The 20,579-nt window shown below is 43.5% G+C and overlaps 1 protein-coding gene across 1 annotated transcript in view; it reads right to left on the bottom strand.

The window, feature by feature from the left end:
* Positions 1-17,364, bottom strand: part of NF1 (neurofibromin 1) — a 304,781-nt gene extending 287,417 nt beyond the window's left edge. The window contains 1 exon segment of the mRNA XM_049772767.1: positions 17,158-17,364. Coding sequence (XP_049628724.1) covers positions 17,158-17,217 — 60 coding nt within the window. The 5' untranslated portion in view covers positions 17,218-17,364.
* Positions 17,365-20,579: the final 3,215 nt, after the last annotated feature.

Genomic DNA, 20,579 nt, shown 5'->3' on the forward strand with positions numbered 1-20,579 from the left:
ATGGCCATACTACTATCAGACATCATAGACTTTAGGCTCAAAAAGGTTATACGAGAAATCAAAGGCCATTTCTTTTATATATTTATACATATATATATGTTACTTTATTTTAGCACCATAGTTACAAAATTGTTCATGACTGAGCTCCTATCATATAGAATGTACACCATTCTTCACTAGTGTACTTTTTTCTCCACCAATGTCTTCAGTTTCTCTCCGGCACTCCCACCTGCCTCTAGGACAGACGTTTTATTTCTATCTTTCTTTCCAGTTGACTCTGTGGTTTACACTACTGTTAATGACGAGGTGCCATGCATATCCCCTTCAAAAGTAATTTCTTTTTTTTTTTTTTTCGTGCCACACCCGTTTGATGCTCAGGGGTTACTCCTGGCTAAGAGCTCAGAAATTGCCCCTGGCTTGGGGGGACCATATGGGATGTTGGGGGATCAAACCGAGGTCCTTCCTTAGCTAGTGCTTGCAAGGCAGACACCTTACCTCTAGCGCCACCTCGCCGGCCCCTAAAAGTAATTTCTTAATGATCAAGGGACAAGTATACCATGAAGAACTCATACTCCTAAATACATATGCACATAACGAGGGACCAGCAAAATAATTAAAAAATTGCTCATAGACTTGAAAGACATTGACAGTAAGCTACACCAAACAGTAGTAAATTTGAACCCTGCTATGTCATGTCACTTCACGATAGGTCAATAGACTAGAGCTCAATAAGGAAATAATTGCTTTGAAGAAAGAAATAGTAAAGTGGGGTTTATTAGATATATTATTTTCATCCTCTAAAAGCAAATACACATTCTTCTCTAGTGCACATAGGAGAGTCTACAGATTAGATCACATGCTGGAACAGAAAACATACCTCCACAAAGATGATAGAAATTAGGCCTTTACTGACTATGAAGCACTGAAAATATATGCTAATCACAAACAGAAATGGAGGAACAAAGCAAACAACTGAAAACTAAATAGGTCATTGCTGAATATTCAGTGAGTCAGAGGAAATCAAAGAAAAAAAAAATCAAAAGATTCCTGGAAATCAATGAGAATGAGGATTCAAATACCAGAACTTGTGAGAGAAAGCAAAAGCAGTGTTGAGGAAAGTTTATAATTTGCAAGCATTCATCAGAAAGGAAGAGGGTCCTAAACAACCTGACTGCATAACTTAAGAACTGAAAAAAATCACCAACAAAAGGACCACAAAGCAGGCAGGAGGAAATAAATAAAAGAGCAGAAATTAATGAACTGGAATCCCCGCAAAAAATCCAAAGGATAGGCACCAGACCAATGGTAAAAGCATCTGCCTTGTATGCACTAACCTAGGACAGACAGAGGTTCGATCCCCCATCATCCCATATGGTCCCCTAAGCCAAGAGCAACTTCTTAGCACATAGCCAGGAGTAACCCCTGAGTGTGGCCCAAAAACAAACAAACAAAAAAAAATTCAAAGGATAAATAAAACCAAGAGTTGGTTCTTTGAAAAAATAAACAAGATCAATAAACCAGTAGTAAGACTCACAAAGAAAGAAAAACTAAATCAGAAACAAAAGAGGGAAATCACAGCAGACGCCATGGAAAGTCAGAGATCATAGATTAGTCAATCTATCAGAGATTACTTTGAGAACCTCTATGCCACAAAACAAGAGAACCTAGAAGAAACAAATCCCTCTATGCCACAAAACAAGAGAACCTAGAAGAAACATAAATCCTCAGGACTTTTATAGCTTCCCACAACTGAATCAAGACGATTTGGAATACCTGAACAGACGTATCACTACTGAGGAAATTAAAATGACAATCGTCTTCCTTCCCAAAAAAAACAAAGGTCTGGCCCCAGATGGATTCACTATGAATTCCATTAATTCTTTAAAAAGGATCTACTACTACCAATTCTGTTCAGGCTCTTTCAGAAAATTGAAGAAACAAAATCACTTCCATGGGGCTGGAGCGATAGCACAGCGGTAGGGCGTGCCTTGCATGCAGCCAAGCCAGGACGATCCCGGGTTTGATTCCCGGCACCCATATGGTCCCCAGAGCCTGGGAGTAATTTCTGAGTGCAAAGCCAGAAGTAACCCCTGAGCACCTCTGGGTATGACCCAAAAACCAAACAACAACAACAAAACAAAAAACCTGATCACTAAAAACAAAATGGGAGTGTGATTAGTCAGTATAAAAACTGGTTGAGAGTGGGGCAAGGCGACAGTATAGCAGTAGGGTGTTTGTCTTGCACATGGACAACCTGGGACAGACCCAGGTTCATGGTCCTCCTAGCCAGGGATGGGATGCCAAGATTCAAACGAGGGTCTGTCCTGTCTAGCCACATATCAGGCATACACCTTACTGTGAAACAATACTTTTTTTATAGTAAAGTGATAGGCTACAAAATTAACATGCAAAAGTCTCTGGCTTTCCTATCTACAAATAATGAAAGAGAAGAGTTGTTTTTTTTTAAATCCCATTCACAATTGTGTCTCAGAAAATCAAGTACCTCAGAATCAACTTAACTAGCAAGGTGAAAGTTCTATACAAAGAAAACAACAAAACAGGAGCTGGAGTAATAGCATAACAGGTAGGGCGTTTGCTTTGCACTCAGACAACTCAGGTTTCATCCTTGGCATCCCAAATGGTCCTCCAAGCCTGCAAGAAGTGATTCCTGATCACAGAGCCAAAAGTAGTCCCTGAGCATTGCCTGTGTAGCCCAAAAACAACAAAAAGAAAAGTACTTAAAGAAATTTCTTGCTCACACACTGGATCAACATCATTAAAGTGATAAATGCTCTCCAACGCACTGTATGAATTTAATGCAGTCCCTAAAAGGATACCCATTTTTCAAAAAAATAGAATACCTCTGAAATTCATAGGGAATAATAAACTTCCACAAATGGCTAAAGCTATCCTTGGGGAAAAGAAGATGGGAGGCTTCACTTTCCCCAACTTCAAATCGTACTTCAATGCAACAGTAACTAAAATGTTATGGTAGTGGAATAAAGACTGATTCTCAGGTGAGTGGAATAAAAATGTAAGTTCATTTTTTATAAAAAAGCAAAAAATGTGGGGACCGGAGCAGTGGTACAAGCAGTAGGGCATTTATCTTGCACGTGGCTGACGTAGGACAGACTGCAGTTCGATCCCCCAGGGTCCTATATGACCCCCAAGCCAAGAACAATTTCTGAGCACATAACCAGGAGTAACCCCTAAGCGTCACCCTGTGTGGCCCGAAAAGAAAAAAAAAAGGAGCAAAAAATGTGAAGTGGATCAAGAAAAGCCTCTTCAACAAGTTTTGGGGAAAACAGTCAGCTACATGCAAGAAAATGAACTCAGACCTCTTTAAAACACCATACACAAAAGTCAAATCAAAATGCATTAAAAACCTTGATATTAGACTTGAAACCATAAGGTACAGAGGATAATGTAGGAAGAACTCTCCATGACATTGAAGCTAAAGGCATCTTCTTTTTTTTTTTTTTTTTTTTTTTTTTTTTTTTTGGTTTTTGGGCCACACCCGGCGGTGCTCAGGGGTTACTCCTGGCTGTCTGCTCAGAAATAGCTCCTGGCAGGCACGGGGGACCATATGGGACACTGGGATTCGAACCAACCACCTTTGGTCCTGGATCAGCTGCTTGCAAGGCAAACGCCGCTGTGCTATCTCTCCGGGCCCTAAAGGCATCTTCAAGGATGAAAAACTACTGACCAAAAATGTGGAAGCAAAGATAAATGGAACTATATAAAATTAAGAAGCATCCTCACCTCAAAGGAAACAATGGTCAGGATACAAGACAGCTCACAAAACAGGAGAAATTATTCACCCAGTAGCCATCTGATAAGAGGTTCGTAATCTAACATATATAATTCATTTATATATCTTGGTTAAGCTAACAAGAAAAAAATTCAACCCCATCAAAAAATAGGAAGAAGATGGGGCTGAAGTGATAGCACAGGGGATAGGACATTTACCTTGCATGCAAAAATCCCAGATTTGATTCCCAGCATCCCATACTGGTCCCCTGAGCTTGCTAGGAGTAATTTTTGAGGGCTAACTCATGAGGAAGGAAGAGAGGAAGGAAGGGAGGGAGAGAGGGAGGGAGGGAGGGAGGGAGGGAGGGAGGGAGGGAGGGAGGGAGGGAGGGAGGGAGGGAGGGAGGGAGGGAGGGATGAATAGAAATTTCCTCAAAGAAGAAAGAGATGGCCAAAAGGCACACAAAAAAATGCTCCATATCATTAATCATTAGAGAGATGAGAATCAAAATAATGACGAGATATTATCTCACACCACAAAGACTGGCACACATCAAGAAGAACAAGAACAACCGGTGCTGGCACGGATGCAGGGAGAAAAGGATTCTCAGTCACTATTGGTAGGAAGGCAATTGGTCCAGCCTTTTTGGAAAACAACATGAACTTTCCTCAAAAAGCTAGAAATTGAGCTTCCTTTGACCCAGCAATAAATATTGTTTCTGGGGATATACCCTTGAGACCCAAACACACAATGCAAAAAAGACATCTGCACTCCTATGTTCATTGCAGCACTATCCACATTAGCTAGAATCTGGAAACATCCCAAGTGCTTAAGAACAGATGAGTGGATAAGGAAATTATGGTACATCTACACAACATAATACTATACACCTGTTAGGAACAATTTGCTTAGACTTGGACAGACATGGAGAGTATCAGGCTGACTGAAATGAGTCAGAGGTAGAGGGACACACATAGAATGATCACATTCATCTGCAGGACATTAAAAGAAAAAACATAGTATGGGAATAATACCCAAAAACAATAGAAATTATGGGGAAGAGACAGAGAAGAGACCACTACGACAATAATAGTCAGAAATGAGCACTAGGGACAAAAAGTAGGAATTGAAAAGAAATCAAGTGATACGCATAATAGCCTTACATGAACAGTGTTGCAAACCATGGTGTCTAAAAGAAATAAATAAAAAGGGGAAAGAGCAATAGCACACCAGATAGGGCATTTGCCTTGCACTCGATCGACCTGGGTTCAATAACCGCATCCCCAGAGCCTGCCAGGAGTGATTTCTGAGCGCAAAGCCAGGAGTGTAGCCAAAAAAGAAAAGGGTCTGCAAGAGAGGCAGACTCTGTAGACTAGGGAACTAGAGGGGAACTGGGGAAAATTGATGGGGGAAAATGAATAATGGTTAAGGGATGGCTATAGGTACATTGTATAACTGAAACCCAACAATCAACAAACAACCTTTTAACTCATGTAATTTGATTTAAAAAAATGTATTACTGGGGGCTAGAGCAATACCACCGAGTAGGGCATTTGCCTTGCATGTGGCCAACCTGGGTTCAATACCCAGCATACGATATGGTCTCCAAGTCTGCCAAGAGTAATTTCTGAACACAAAGCCAGGAGTAATTCCTGAGGGCCACCAGCATGGGGGGAAAAAAAACTATTATCGCTCTCACAGAAGACTGTACCACATCAAGACAGAGAAACTTTAGCAGGAAACAAAGATCTTTTTTTTGTGGGGGAGGGGGTAGTTGGGGCCACACCCAGCAGCGCTCAGGGGTTACTCCTGGCTCTGCGCTCAGAAATAACTCCTGGCAGGCTCAGGAGACCATATGGAATGCAGGGACTCAAACCCAAGTCCATCCCAGGTCGGCTGTGAGCAAGGCAAAACACCCTACCATTATGCTATCACTCTGGCCCCAGGAAACAAAGATCTTGACAAGACTGAAAAACACCAAAGGTTCAAATTTCTTTTTCCTTAACAATGCCTGAGAAAGTTTTATCCACACAGAAAGCCCACAAGCTAGAGTTATTTGGGGAAATCATATAAAAATCAATTTACAAAAGTGGAATACATTCCAACTCTGAGATTACCCTTATACCAACATGAGTTATGTAATTCTTTTTCTTTACTTCTCTCCTATTTCTGAAATAAAAGTTTTGCTTTACCAAAATAAAGTTTACCTATACTTCCCATCTCTTTTATATGTGCACTACACATATGCACACTAGAGAACATGTGTATAAATAGTTTTATTTTTGGTTTTTGGGCTATACCCAGTGATGCCCAGGGTTACTCCTGGCTCTGTGCTCAGAAATCACTCCTTGAGGGCTCTGGGACCATATGGGATCCCGGGGATTGAATCCATGTTGGTCACATGCAAGGCTAACATCCTACCCACTGAACTATCATTCCAGCCCCCACTACAAATACTTTTTTTAATTATTATTCTTTGGTTCATCAGTGATTTCCAGATCAGGTGCTTGCCTTCAACATGCCTGAAGTGATCCCTGAGCATAGAGCCAGGAGTAAGCCCTGACCACCAACAGATGTGGTCCAAAAACAAGCAAACAAAAAAAGAAGTTCAAGTAAGCTATCTATGACTTAACTGGTTATATAATGATGCTCTCCATACCTAGGGTATTGGTCAGTGAATTTCTCAGAACTAAAATGTATTATAGCTAAAATGCATAGCAGGAAATAACCAGAGTCTACTCAAATTCCATTATTTAATAAAATCGCCATAATCAATAAATAAACAATAAAGAAAATATATAAATCTTGGGATCACAAAGATGCCTAAAAAGGCTAGTGCAAGGGCCAGAGAGATAGCACAGTGGTAGGGTGTTTGCCTGCCACGCAGCTGATCCAGGACAATGGTGGTTCAAATCCTGGCATTCCATATGGTCCCCATGCCTGCCAGGAGCGACTTCTGAGCACAGAGCCAAGAATAACCACTGAGCACCACTGGATGTGGCCCAAAAACAAAACAAAAAAGAAGTTAAAATGAACTAAATTTAATCAAACAAGTTATCATAAGGAAAATGAGACTTGAGCAGGATAATGTAGATAGGAATTAGAAAAAACATGAAAACGAGGCCAGATCCATTGTACAGAGTAGGATACTTGGCTTGCACACAGTTGAATTGAGTTCAATCACCAGCACCCTATATAGACCCCCACACCTCCCTGAATGTGGAACCAAAAGTAAACCTTGAACAGTCCAGGTGTGGCAAAGAAAAAGGGAAAAGAAAATAAGAGTATGAAGAAAGAATGAAAGCATTCAGGCAGAAGCCAGCATAAAGAAAAGTTGTGACTAGACCAGGGAGATAGCTCAAAGTACTATACAGTACATGCATTACAGGCCAGAGACCCAAGATCAATCCCAGCACTACACAGTCCCTGGAACACTTGATGGGAACAACACACCAAGCATTAAGCCTGGAAGAGCCTCTGAGCACTGCCAATTGTGCCAATTAAAAACAAAAAGGCTGTGAAGAAAGGAGAAACATGTTATACATATAAGAGAAAAAGACAAATTGGCTGGAACAAAGAAACATACAGTGACAAAGTGAGAAACAGTTTGTAAATTAAGTAGAATCAAATCCCGAAAGACCTGATAGATGATGAAATCTAGAATCCTTAGAGAGATAACTAGCATAAAGCCTGAGCCAGTAAATAGAACAAAACTCAGGTCCTAACTTAAGAATTTCAAGTTTTAAGATGTGCATGCAGTATGGTATGACGGGAAAAAATAAATCTGCCTAAGGATCAATGGGAACATCAACATATAAGGATCTACGGATATATACATAAGACAAGTAATTTTGTCTTGAAAACTTAAGGAAACTTTTCTAAGAGATAATGGAATACCACAATGGCATAATAGTTGAGCAAGTAATATACTTTGCCAGACAGAATCATTTTCAAGAAAGGAGCAACCCAGAAGGAACACAGAGGCTACTTTTCAGTTATCAAGCTCTTGCCTCGCATACAGCCAACCTGATGTGTTTGATCCCTGGCACAGCCTATGGTATCCCAAGCACTGCCAAGAATGATCCCTGAGCACTGAGCCAGTAATAAGCTCTGAGCACATCCAGGTGTAGATCAAAAACCAAAAGGCACTGAAGAGACAGTACATGGCTTGTGTGGAACAAGGCAGAATCTGCCTCCCCAGCATCCCCTGAACAGGAGTTAATTCCTGAGTGCAGAGTCAGGAGAAAGCCCTGAGCATCTAGCCCAAAAACCAAAAATAATTAAATTTAAGAGAAAAAAAAAATTTTTTTAATCACACCCTGGGGCACTCAGGGGTTACTCCTGACCCTGCACTCAGAAATCACTCCTGGTAGGCTTGGGACCATATGGGATGCCAGGAATCAAACCAGAGTTCGTCCTGGTTTGGCCACCTGCAAGGCAAATGCCCTACACTGCTATGCTATTGTTCGGCCCCTAAAAATACTTTAAAGAAATAAAACAGTTAAGGTAGCAGGTATCTGGCAAGAAAAGGGAAGAAAAAGATTGATACAAAAAGAGAAAAACACAGGACTAGGGAAATGCCCAAACTGTTCTAAAAAGAAAAAAACAAAAGTCTGAAGTGAAAAGGATGTTCACATAGGACTATATTAAATGCTAGATAAGGTGAAGTAAAAGAAAAAGAACAATGAATTGAGCACTATTTGGAAGACTCTTTTTTTTTTGTTTTTGTTTTGTTTTTGTTTTGTTTTTGGGCCACACCCGTTTGACGCTCAGGGGTTACTCCTGGCTATGTGCTCAGAAATCGCCCCTGGCTTGGGGGGACCATATGGGACGCCGGGGGATCGAACCGCGGTCCGTTCCTTGGTAGCGCTTACAAGGCAGACACCTTATCTCTAGCGCCACCTTCCCGGCCCCAGACTCTTTTTTTTTTAAAAGATGAGTTACAAGGAGTTGGAGAGAAGTACAGTACATCTGTACACAGATGACATAGATTCATTACCTGAAACCCCTATGGTCCCCAAAACCCCTCCAGAAGTAATCCCTGAGCCAGGAGAAAGACCTGAATATCATTAGATATGGCCCCAAAACCAAAATAAATAAATAAAAGATTAGTTACAAAATAACAATCACTTTTTCTCAGCATAAAATATATCCCTCACTGTAAAAGTATTCATTTTTAATACTTTTTCATAAAAAATAATGAACCACATTTCAGCAACAAAACTAGAACTTATCTTTTTTCTTTACTCTCACCTGTCTCAGATCCTACAATCTCTCCCCTCTTCCATTATTACTGATGAAACGTGATTTACAGTGCTATCAATCAATTTCATATATAATTCCAATACCACACCCACCACCAGTGTGCCCACGTCCCTCCACAAATGTCTTAAGGACCCCTTTCCGTACCTCACCCCCAAGCTCAGTTCTGCAGATCAACTCTCCAGTTCTGTTTTCTAGGGTCATTTATTGTTCCCTGTTTCTTTATATCCTACATTTAACAGAGATCATTCTATCTTCTTTCCACTGACTTCACTCTCCCAACCCTGTAGAGGCAAGTTGCATTATTTCATTTTTTTCTTTTATTTATATATATATATTTTTTTTTATTTAAACACCTTGATTACATACATGATTGTGTTTGGGTTTCAGTCATGTAAAGAACACACCCGTAGTATTCCATTGTGTATAAATACCAAGATTTCTTTATCTAGTCATTGTTTACTTCCAGGTCTTGGAACTTTTGTGAATAGAGCTGTAATATAGGTGCAAGTCTTTTTAAAATGGTGTTGGGGGGGGTGGATTTTGAGGTAAATGCCAAGAAGCAGAATTGTTGGGTTATATGTAAGTTCTATTTTTTTTTTTTTTTTTTTTGGTTTTTGGGCCACACCCGGCAGTGCTCAGGGGTTACTCCTGGCTGTCTGCTCAGAAATAGCTCCTGGCAGGCACGGGGGACCATATGGGACACCGGGATTCGAACCAACCACCTTTGATCCTGGATCGGCTGCTTGCAAGGCAAACACCGCTGTGCTATCTCTCTGGGCCCATAAGTTCTATTCTTAGTTTTTTGAGAAGTGCCTTTATTTTCATAAACAAGTTGACTCAGTAGCCATTCCCACCAATAGTAGATAGGGCTTGCTTTTTTTCCCACAAACACACTAGCACTGATTGTTTTTGTTCTTTTTCATCAGTGCCAATATTTTGCTGTTCATGTGCATTTCCTGATAAATGATGAAAGCATTTTTTCATATAACTACTTGCTTTTATTAATTTAAAATTCCCTCACAGTTTTACCAATCTAAACAATTGATATACTGTTTATCAGTCAGTCTAGATAATTTTGTTTGTTCGTTTGTTTATGGGCCACAATAGGCAGTGCTCAGGCAGAGCTTACTCCTGGGTCTGTAATTCCTTGAGGTGCTTAGGGGAACTATATGTGGGTGCTAGGATTGAATGTAGGCCAGCTGCTTGCAAGACAAGGGCCTAACCCTCTGAACTCTCTCTCCAGGCCCTCCATATTATTTTAAATTGCAAATTTTATGTTACATATATTATAATATTCTTATTAGTTTACAGCAATATTAAAAATCATTACAAATCAAAATCAGCATTTGCTCTAACGTATGTCCTTAAGATTTTTTTAATTGGGCTGGAGAGATACCATGGAGGTAGGGCATTTGCCTTGCATGCAGGACAGTGGTTCGAATCCCAACATCCCATATGGTCCCCCAGCCTGCCAGGAGCAATTTCTGAGCGTAGAGCCAGAAGTAACCCCTGAGCACTCTCGGGTGTGACCCAGAAAACAAAAACAAAAACAAAAAAACAAATTTTTAATTAACTATTTTATTTGTCCAGCTGTGAATAATATACATACTTAAATGAATTATTTACAAGAAAGTTGAGGACATGGTTTTCATATTTCTTTTTTTTTAAATCTTCCTTTATTTCCTTTCAAAAATGAGACTGGTTAGAGTACAAACAACTAATTGACACACATTAAAAGGTTCTAATTTGTTAACTTGGTTAATAAGCCCCAACTTAGAATTACATCCCTAAGCCTATTTTGATTTAGAAATTTGGCTTAGAACTCAAAATAAAGCAGGAGTGAAAATAGGAACTGGAGTGATAGCACAGCGATAGGGCGTTTGGCCTTGTACGTGGCCGACCAGGGAGTTTGCCTTGCATGTGGCCCACCAGGGACGGACCTGGGTTCAATCCCCAGAATCCCATATGGTCCCCAGAGCCAGCAAGTAGCAATTTCTGGGTGCAGAGCCAGGAGTAACCCCTGAGGCACAGCTGGGTGTGGCCCAAAAACAAACAAACAAAAAAGACTGAAAATAAAAGTCCCGATGTCTTGCTATCCATCTTTACAACTATCATTTACCTGATCAAGGAAGTATTTACTTTTAGAAATGTTAAAAATTATCCAGTAGAGACCATAAATATTGGATCTAGATGCAATAACGGTAGACTACCTACATTTTATTTTACCCACTGGGAAACAAAAACTTTAGCTCAAAACATCAAAATAGAATTCCACAACTACTTTTAACTAGATGTAGACCTAAGCTGCTGAGAAAATCCCACCAGAGTACGGAGTACAGAGATCAGCAGTGGCTAGTAAAACATTTCTACATTAATCACAACAAAAGTTCAACCAAAACACCAATTCCATCATAAATGGAGTTGCCTTCATTAGACATGCACATGCTCTCTGGCCCAATATGTGTCTTAGCTATAATAAAAAGCAGAGTACAATGGGTAAATTGTATGCCTTACATGTGACTGACCTGTGTTCAATTCTCAGGGCCACCAAGAGTGTGACCCAAGAGCAGAGCTAGAAGAAAGTTCTGAACATAATCAGCTGTGGTGCCCAAAAAACACAAGCACACAAAAAATGAAGCAACTTGACTACGCTCTGGATTCAGTGAAATAAAGTACGGAAAATATATCCAAAGTTTAAATCTTAAAAAAGAGATAACTCGATGGGTTGGAGCACAATTTTATATGCAGGACAGCCTAGGTTAGATCTTCATTCCTTCAAGCAGAGACAGGAGCATCCCTAAGCAATGAATTGATTGGGCCCTAAGCAAAAGCAGGTACATTCCAAAAATTAAAGATACTTAAAACAGGGGCCAGAGAGATAGCATGGAGGTTAAGTGTTTGCCTTGCATGCAGAAGGTCGGTGGTTCAAATTCCAGCATCCCATATGGTCCCCTGTGCCTGCCAGGGGCAATTTCTGAGTGCTGCCCCAGGTGTGACCCAAAAAAAAAAAAAAAACTTAGAACAGTTAAAACATTTAATAGTCTTACACAAATCCCTCTCACTACATGCAGGGCCTTTTTTCCACCACTCAATAAAAATGTATGCTCTTCTCTCTACATGGCCTGAGGGATAGCAAAGGGGGAGGGCATTTGCCTTGCAAGCGGCCAACCCGGGTTCAATCAAACCCCCGGCATCATCCCATATAGTCCCTGGAGCCTGCCAGGAATAATTTTCTTTTTTGGAGAGGTTGAGGGGGTGGGGTTTTGGGTCAAATCCAGCGGCACTCAGGAGTTACTCCTGGCTCTGAGCTTAGAAATCACTCCTGGTAGGCACAAGGGACAATATCGGGTGCCAGGATTCAAACCAGTCACCCCTGAATTGGCTGCATGCAAGGCAAATGCCTTACCGATGTGCTATCTCTCTGCCCCTACTGCCAGGAGTAACCCTCTGAGCACCACCAGCTGTGGTCCACAAAGAAGCTTTTTTTTGTTTTGTTTTTCTGTTTTTTTTTTTTTTTTTTTGGTTTTTGGGTCACACCCGGCAGCGCTCAGGGGTACTCCTGGCTCTATGCTCAGAAATCGCTCCTGGCAGGCCCGGGGACCATATGGGATACCGGGATTCGAGCCACCGTCCTTCTGTATGCAAGGCAAATACCCTACCTCCATGCTATCTCTCCGGCCCCTCATTCAATACTTTTTATACTAAGGCTCTTATTATCAGATTTTCTAAGTGACCTTGGAAAGTCATTTAACCTCTTTATGCTATCATTTTCTCACTTTCCATCTCAAAACTAATTTTAATTTCAATCACTTTTTTAAAAAATAAAGCAATGCTTATAAGTTAGTACCTTCAAAATAAAAACACTAAATACCCTTATACTTCACATCTCAAAGTTGATGAACTTTTTTTTTTTTTTTTTTTTTTTTTTTGGTTTTTGGGCCACACCCGTTTGACGCTCAGGGGTTACTCCTGGCTATGTGCTTAGAAATCGCCCCTGGCTTGGGGGGACCATATGGGACGCCGGGGGATCGAACAGCGGTCCTTCCTTGGCTAGCGCTTGCAAGGCAGACACCTTACCTCCAGCGCCACCTACCTGGCCCCAAAGTTGATGAACTTTAACCTTGTCAGAGAAAAATACAAAGGATAACTTGCCCTATGTATCTTTCTCTTAACTGCAACAAAAGGAATGTTTTTAATGATCCTGCTTAAACTCATCTCCTTAAATTAATAGATGGTGATATGATCATAATATAAATAACAAACCATAAAGACTGGTCTTTTATTTTTCTTTTTTTTTTTTTTTTTTTTTTTTTTTTTGGTTTTTGGGCCACACCCGGTGACGCTCAGGGGTTACTCCTGGCTATGCGCTCAGAAGTCACTCAGAAGTCACTCCTGGCTTGGGGGACCATATGGGACGCCGGAGGATCGAACCAAGGTCCATCCTAGGCTAGCGCAGGCAAGGCAGGCACCTTACCTCTAGCGCCACCGCCCGGCCCCTTTTTTCTATTTTCTTAAGACTGGTCTTTTTTAATAGTAGAGACAAAGGAAAGGTTTAGTTGTATTATTGGGAATATAATAAAATCATTCCTCTTAAAATTAGAGAACTGTCTTTCTCTATATGCAGTAAGTCTAGAAATCAACAGGTAAAAAGTGAGTAAAACAGTTTTACTATTAGGGAAATTTTGTTGTTTTTCTTTTTGGTTTGGGGGCTACACCTGGTAGTGATCTGGATTTACTTCCTGCTCTACACTCAGGAGTTAACTAATGGCAGGTTCCAAGGACCATGTAGAGTGCTAGGAATCAAATAGGTTGGCAGCATGCACGGCAAGCACCCTACACACTGTACTATCATTCTGGCCCTATTAAGAAAACTTGTTTTGCTTGTTTTGAGGCCACTGCCAATTGTGCTCAGGGATTATTACGGGTTCCGTCCTCAGGAATCATTCCTGGCAGGCTTGGGGGGATGCCGAGATCTAACCTAGGTTGTCCGTATACAAGCAAACAAACACCCTTGTACGTGCTATCACTCCAGCTCTATTAATAAAATTTTTAATACGAATTGAGGTTTGACTCCACAGAATCCTTAATTTCTGCATCCAGATTATACTGTACATAGGTTTGATTTGGGGGTTCTTCCTATCTCTAGAGTAAAAAGAAAGCTTTTTCCTATCAAATTTTAAATTGGATACTCTAGTATTTCAGATATTTTGATCTGAAAGCAGAAGGATGAATGAAATGTTCAAGTGAGACATCCTTCAGTCTCTTCCAACTCCTTAGTTCTATTTTATTTTTCTTTGTTGTTGTTGTTGTTGTTGTTTTTGGGCCACATCTGGTGGCATTCAGGAGTTACTTCTGGCTATGCACTCAAAAATCACTCCGGGGATTGAACCTGGGTCAGCTGCGTGCAAGGGAAAGGCCCTCCCTGCTATGCTATCTATCACTCCGGCCCTCTATTTTATTTTTCTGATCTCTTCTCAAATTTCTCAATTCCTCTGTCCATTTCCATAGATATACATGCCTCATCTTTCAGGTAGGTCAAAATTTATAAGTCCTGAGGACAGAGTAATAAACAGTACAGCACTTAGGATGTTTGCCTTATTATATACAGACTACTCGGGTTCTATCCCAGGCATCCTATGAAGACCCTTAAGCACAGCCAGGAGTGATTCCTGAGTACAGAGACAGAAGTTACCCCTGAGCACTGCCAAGTCTGCCCTCCCCCCAAGAAAATTTTTTTTTTGTTTTTGGGCCACATCCGGTGACGCTCGGGGGTGACTCCTGGCTATGCACTCAGAAATCGTTCCTGGCTTGGGGGACCATATGGGACGCCGAGGGATGGAACTCAGGTCCGTCCTGGGTCAGCCGCAAACGCCTCTGCACTATCGCTCAGGCTCCTCCCCAAAAAATTTAAAAAAGAAAAGAAATGCTATGAGTCCTGTGAGAAAATGTTTGGGAAAAAAATAAAATAGATGGGGCAGAAGACAGTACAGAGGATAAGGCACTTGCCTTGCATACAGCCGACCTGGTTCTAGCCCCAGCACTCCTAAAGTCCCCTGAGCCCCAGCCAGGAGTATCCCTATTACAGAGTCAGGAGTAAACCCTGAGCGCTGAGGGGTGTGCCCCCCCCCCAAAAAAATAGGTCCTCCCCTTTAATTCAGCTATTCAAGTCCCGTAATCAAGTTTTATGATGCCATTCAATAAATAAAATTTATTCAAATCCTAAACAGTCCCCCCATCACAGAAGCCCAGAAGTAGAACTGCAGCTGGAAAAGTCTCTCCGGACCTTTCAACTATGCCGAAGTACTAAGGGAAAACAAAGTTGATTTCCAGTTTAAAAAAAAAAAAAAAACAAGTCGATTTCCAGTTTATAAAAACAGGCCCACATATGCATTCCTTCCATCCATCCTTAGACCTGGTGTGTGACACTCAGGGAATCAAAAAAAAAAAAAGAAAAAAGATAAACACCTCCTTAAGCTAGGGAATCAATAGACATCTCCTCAAGCTATGAAACTTTATTTCCAACCCCCTAAGATTCTCAATGAAAGTCCCCTGTCAACCAAGAAGTGAGAGTTAAAAAAAAAAAAAAAAATCACAACACACGCGAATGTGGGATCCCATCCCAGCTGACTCTGCTCGGGGTGTCGGAAGCAGTTCCCCACTCTGCTTTCTCCCGAGTTCCCTGACTCCCCAAGATTCTCTCCCTCCAGAGCCAGCTTCTCAAACCACTTGGTAAAGAAGAGGAGAGGATAAAACAAGCAATGATCATGATCAGGGAAAAAACCTTCAGCTGCGGAAAAGGCACAAGAACTAGGGTGTCCAGATAGATCCAACTGCAAGGTGTGGGCCACATCCAGGGGGGGGGGGATCAGCCATGGGGTGTGAGGGGACATCCAAGACCCAAGGGGTGTGTGCGCGTGGAAGGAGCTCCGGAGGACAGGCTTTGCATGCACCCCGGGGGTGGAGTGTGGGGGAGCAGAAAGTAAAGAAACCTGTGCGGGGAAAAGAGAGAGTCTCCCAGCTTTTCTTCTCCTCTTCCTCTTCCAAGAGAGGAAGCAGAAGAGACTGGGGGGGGGGGAGAAAAAGGGGGGAATGGGGTGGGGCGGGATGTTATCGTTCTCCAATTGCGGGAACACCAGCCTGGAAGAGAGGGAGGGAGGGAGGGAGGGAAGGCAAGCTTGGGGTTCCTACCACCACCACCACCACCTAGCTAGCTACTCCTCCCCAGGTTAGGTTAGCTTAGGAGGCCCACAAGGAGGGAAAGAGGAAGGAACCCCTCCATATTCCCACACCTAAAAAAAAAATGCAAAAAAAAAAAAAAAATCAATGCATTGGGGTGGGTGGGTGAGGAATGAGTGGGTGATTCAAGCCAGATTGCAAAAGCCCCCCCCCCCAAAAAAAGCCTTCCCCCTCTTGAGGGTCAACTTATCCTGCTGCCAGCGGAAGGAAGGAAGGAAGGAAGGAAGGAAGGAAGGAAGGAAGGAAGGAAGGAAGGAAGGGAGGAAAAGGAAGGAAGGAAGGAAGGAAGGAAGGAAGGAAGGAAGGAAGGAAGGAAGGGAGGGAGGGAGGGAGGGAGGAAGGAAGGGAGGAAGGGAGGAAAAGGAAGGAAGGAAGGAAAAGGAAGAAAGGAAGGAAAAGGAAGGAAAAGGAAGAAAGGAAGGAAAAGGAAGGAAGGAAGGAAAAGGAAGGAAGGAAGGAAAAGGAAGGAAGGAAGGAAAAGGAAGGAAGGAAGAAGGAAGGAAGGAAGGAAGGGAGGGAGGGAGGAAAGGAGGAAGGGAGGAAAAGGAAGGAAGGAAGGAAGGAAGGAAAAGGAAGGAAGGAAGGAAGGAAGGAAGGAAGGAAGGAAGGAAGGAAGGAAGGAAGGAAGGAAGGAAGGGAGGGAGGAAAAGGAAGGAAGGAAGGAAAAGGAAGGAAGGAAGGAAGGAAGGAAGGAAGGAAGGAAGGAAGGAAGGAAGGAAGGAAGGAAAGGCAGAGATAAAGGGATGGAAGGGGTGGCCAGGGCAGGCCCCACCCCCTCTCGGGCAAAGCCTGGGGAGCCCGAGCTCCAGCCGCCGCCTCCGCTCCTCGGCCCCCCCCACGGCCGCGAGCCCCCCCGAGTCCCCCCGGGCGCTCCCGCCCCGCCCCGCCCCCGCCGGGCCCGTTACCTGCTCGTCGAAGCGGCTCACCACGGCCTGGACCCACTCCACCGGCCTGTGCGCGGCCATGTCCTCCGCCCGCGGCCGGGGCTCGGCGGGGCCGGCGGAGGCGAGCGAGCCGGGCCGAGGGGGCCGAGGCGGGCCGGGCTCGGCACGTTCCCACGGCGGCGGGGCCGGGAGGGGAGCGGATGGAGCCGGATGGCGAGGGATGGGAAAGGGCTGGGACCCGGACGGGACGGGACGGGACGAGGCGCCCCCGCGTCCGGCCTCCCGCACGGCCAGGGGCAGAGCGAGAGCGACGCGGGGCCGAAGGGGGCGTCGGCGAGGAGGGCGGGAGGGCGGGGAGGGGGCGGGCGAGAGGGGGGCCTCCGGGTCGCAACGCCCCGCCGCTAGCGCCGTCTCCCCACGGCCATCCCAGCGCGAGACGCCGCCATGACACCCCACCGGAAGTGGGAGCCTTTTCCTTCCACAGCCCCGGCCCGGGAAGCGGGAGCGCGAGCGCGAGCGGATGAGCGAGCGAGCGAGCCAACGAGCGGGCGGGCGGGCGAGAGCTGGAGAGCGCGGCTTGCGCGAGGGGAGGGGGGCAGCCGGAGGGACGGCGGGCGGGCGGATGGCCTGCCTGCGTGCCGCGCATGCGCGCGCGCCGGCCGCTTTCATTAATGAAAAAAGCCCAGTCCGCCTGGGGTGACGTCACCAGCTCCTCCGGCTCCCTCCCTCCCTCCCTCCCTCCTCCCCTCTCCCGGAGGCGCGCGTCTCTCTCGCCGCCGCGGCCTCGCCTCGCCTAGTTGAGCCAATGGAGAATGAATAGCCTGGGGGCTCTTCTGGGCTTCTGGGCCGCCCAAAGTCCCGCGGCTGCTGACCCCGCGGGGTTAGGGGGAGCAATCTGCTCGCGTCCCAGGCTCCTCCTCCTCCCGCTTGCCTCCGGTTTGGGATGGTTCTCTCTCCGCTGTGCTGGGGCTATTAGAGAGGTTGGTTGGTTGGTGGGCTGAGCCCCTCTCGTCTCACCAAAAATGAGGCCCCCCAGTTTTTTATTCAGGTCATTTTCCTCGTAGCAGCTAGAGACTTCTGAGCAACTGGACAAAGGCCGAGAGGAGCTATGATTCTTGTATATTTTTTTTGTCTTTTAAGCGGCTCCAAAAATCATGACTAGATACAGTGGCTGTCAAAAAAAAAGTACTTAGACACCCCAGAATCCTAAATCCAGACTTCCTCTGCTTGAACTGATAGACATCTAGTTGAGGGACGTAAAATAAAACCAGCAGCACTTTTTTGTACAGTCGAGAATAGAAAAAGTTGATGTATGCCCATCTTCTTCCCCCCCAAAAAATAAACTTTAATAAGATTTTGCATATAAGCTTAATTCAATATGTTCATCATTCCACTGGATTTTTTTTTTTTTTTTTTTTTTAGGAAACCGTCCCCAAAGTTATCACCCTCATCTAACTGATAAGAATCAGGTCTCAGGAGGTTCACTTTCAACAAAGAGATTTGCTCCAGTCCCAGTTTTAAGAGTCAGGAGGCACAGGATGAGTCCAGAGACAATAGTGACAGACTCAGTGACTCTCCTAAAACAAAGCGTTCCCTATGCCCCTTCTATCAAGACTTGAAATGATTTCATGTGGAATTGGTTAGGAAGGTTTTCCAGGAAGAGAATTACAAATAAAACAATAGATGATCTATACCCCACAGGAACTTGGGAGTAAGTTATTTTTAAGTCTGTCTTTCTCAGTACACTTTACATGGGCTAATGATAAAATGTGTTTACACATTCTGAGCACACGTTCATTAATTGCCCATTAGGCCATAAAAAGACACTAAATTGGGTGACAAGATGGAACAAAACCAGAGTTTAAATTCTACCACACCAAAAACAAAGAAATCTGCAAAGACAATAGCTCATATACAGAGATGCCTCTAAGAGGCATTTTCAGTCACTGCTGGTTGGTGATTGTCCAAAATACATATTTAATTTATATTTTATTCTACTAGAACAAGGGGCTGGGTTTGCCTAGTTCTTTAGTCCATTTAAGGATGCAATATGTATAGTGACTCACTTCTTTTGGATGCTGTCAGCAAGATGACAATGCTAAAGAAAATGATAAATATTATAATCATCTAGTTTGTCCCCAACTAGGACCCCAAAAAAGCTTTCATATGCCCAGAGAATATTCCTGCACCCCCAGAGGCCCATTCTCTATTTCACTGCTAAACTTTCAGGCTCGGAATCTTCCCTTCCTTCTCAGACACTACTTCTGAAAACTCCTTGTTTTCTTGTTACCCTATCTTTTTGTTTTATTTGGTGGTAGTGGGTTGTTGTTGTTATTGTTTTATTTTTTGGTTTTGTTTTTGGGTCACACCCAGCAGTGCTCAGGGGCTACTCCTGGCTCTATGCTCAGAAATCGTCCCAGCATGCTCTGGGGACCATAAGGAATGCCGGAATTTGAACCACCATCCTTCTGCATACAAGACAAACTCCTTATCGCCGTGCTATCTCTCTGGCCCCTGTTATTCTGTTTTGTTTTGTTTGTGCCACAACTGCTAGTGCTCAGGGATTATTCCTGGCTCTGAGCTCAGGGGTCACTCCTGGCAGGTTCAAGGAACCCTATGTGATGCCAGGAATTGAATCAGGTCGGATATATTCAAAGCGAGCGCCTTTTCTGCTGTACTACCTCCCCAGCCCACACCCTGACTTTTTAATCTGTTTTCCTCATCTTCTTTGCTAGATCGGATACAAGTGCCCCAATTCTAGGCTCCTTGCCTCTAGTAGCCTTCTTGACCAATGACCTTTTGTGCTTCTTTTCTCTCCTCTGGTTTCATCCTTAATACCCAGCTCCTCTTTAACAGAAAAACCCCAAACTTCAGGTCCTTGCCCTCTGCTCTTATTTTACTCAGGTTCCTGCCACTCACTAATTCATCCTCATCTGTACTTACTATCTCACTGTCCCTCCTGAGGGCAAAGCCTCTCATGATATTGGAGATCTGGACTTTACTCTAGATTACTCTCCAATTAAATTTACTTAATTTTGATAAACTAAGATTAAGTGCCCACATAGCAAATACAGAAATATGTGTGTAGACATGCATGAACTATGGTAGACAGTACATAACAAAGCAGGAATTCTAAAACAAAATAAAGAAAAAAAAATGTCAAAGAAGGTAGTGTACTGAGATGACAGGGAACTAAGTAGCAGATTACCCTTGAAGGGGCAGCTGTCACTCATTTCTACACAGGTCCAGCCATGCAGGAATGTTGGCCATATTGCTAGAGCTTTCAGTTACTCAAGAGAAATTGGAGATCTGAAATTATAAATTCTTCCAGCTTTTACAGAATGGCGGCCAATACTCATTTTTTTTTAAACTCTGAAGCCAAACAAAATACATTTACGATCTGAATTTAGCCCATGCAAAACCAGTCACTTGCTCTAGTCTGG

The sequence above is a fragment of the Suncus etruscus genome, chromosome 1, assembly GCF_024139225.1.
Source record: "Suncus etruscus isolate mSunEtr1 chromosome 1, mSunEtr1.pri.cur, whole genome shotgun sequence".
In the NCBI taxonomy this organism is placed as follows: domain Eukaryota; kingdom Metazoa; phylum Chordata; class Mammalia; order Eulipotyphla; family Soricidae; genus Suncus; species Suncus etruscus.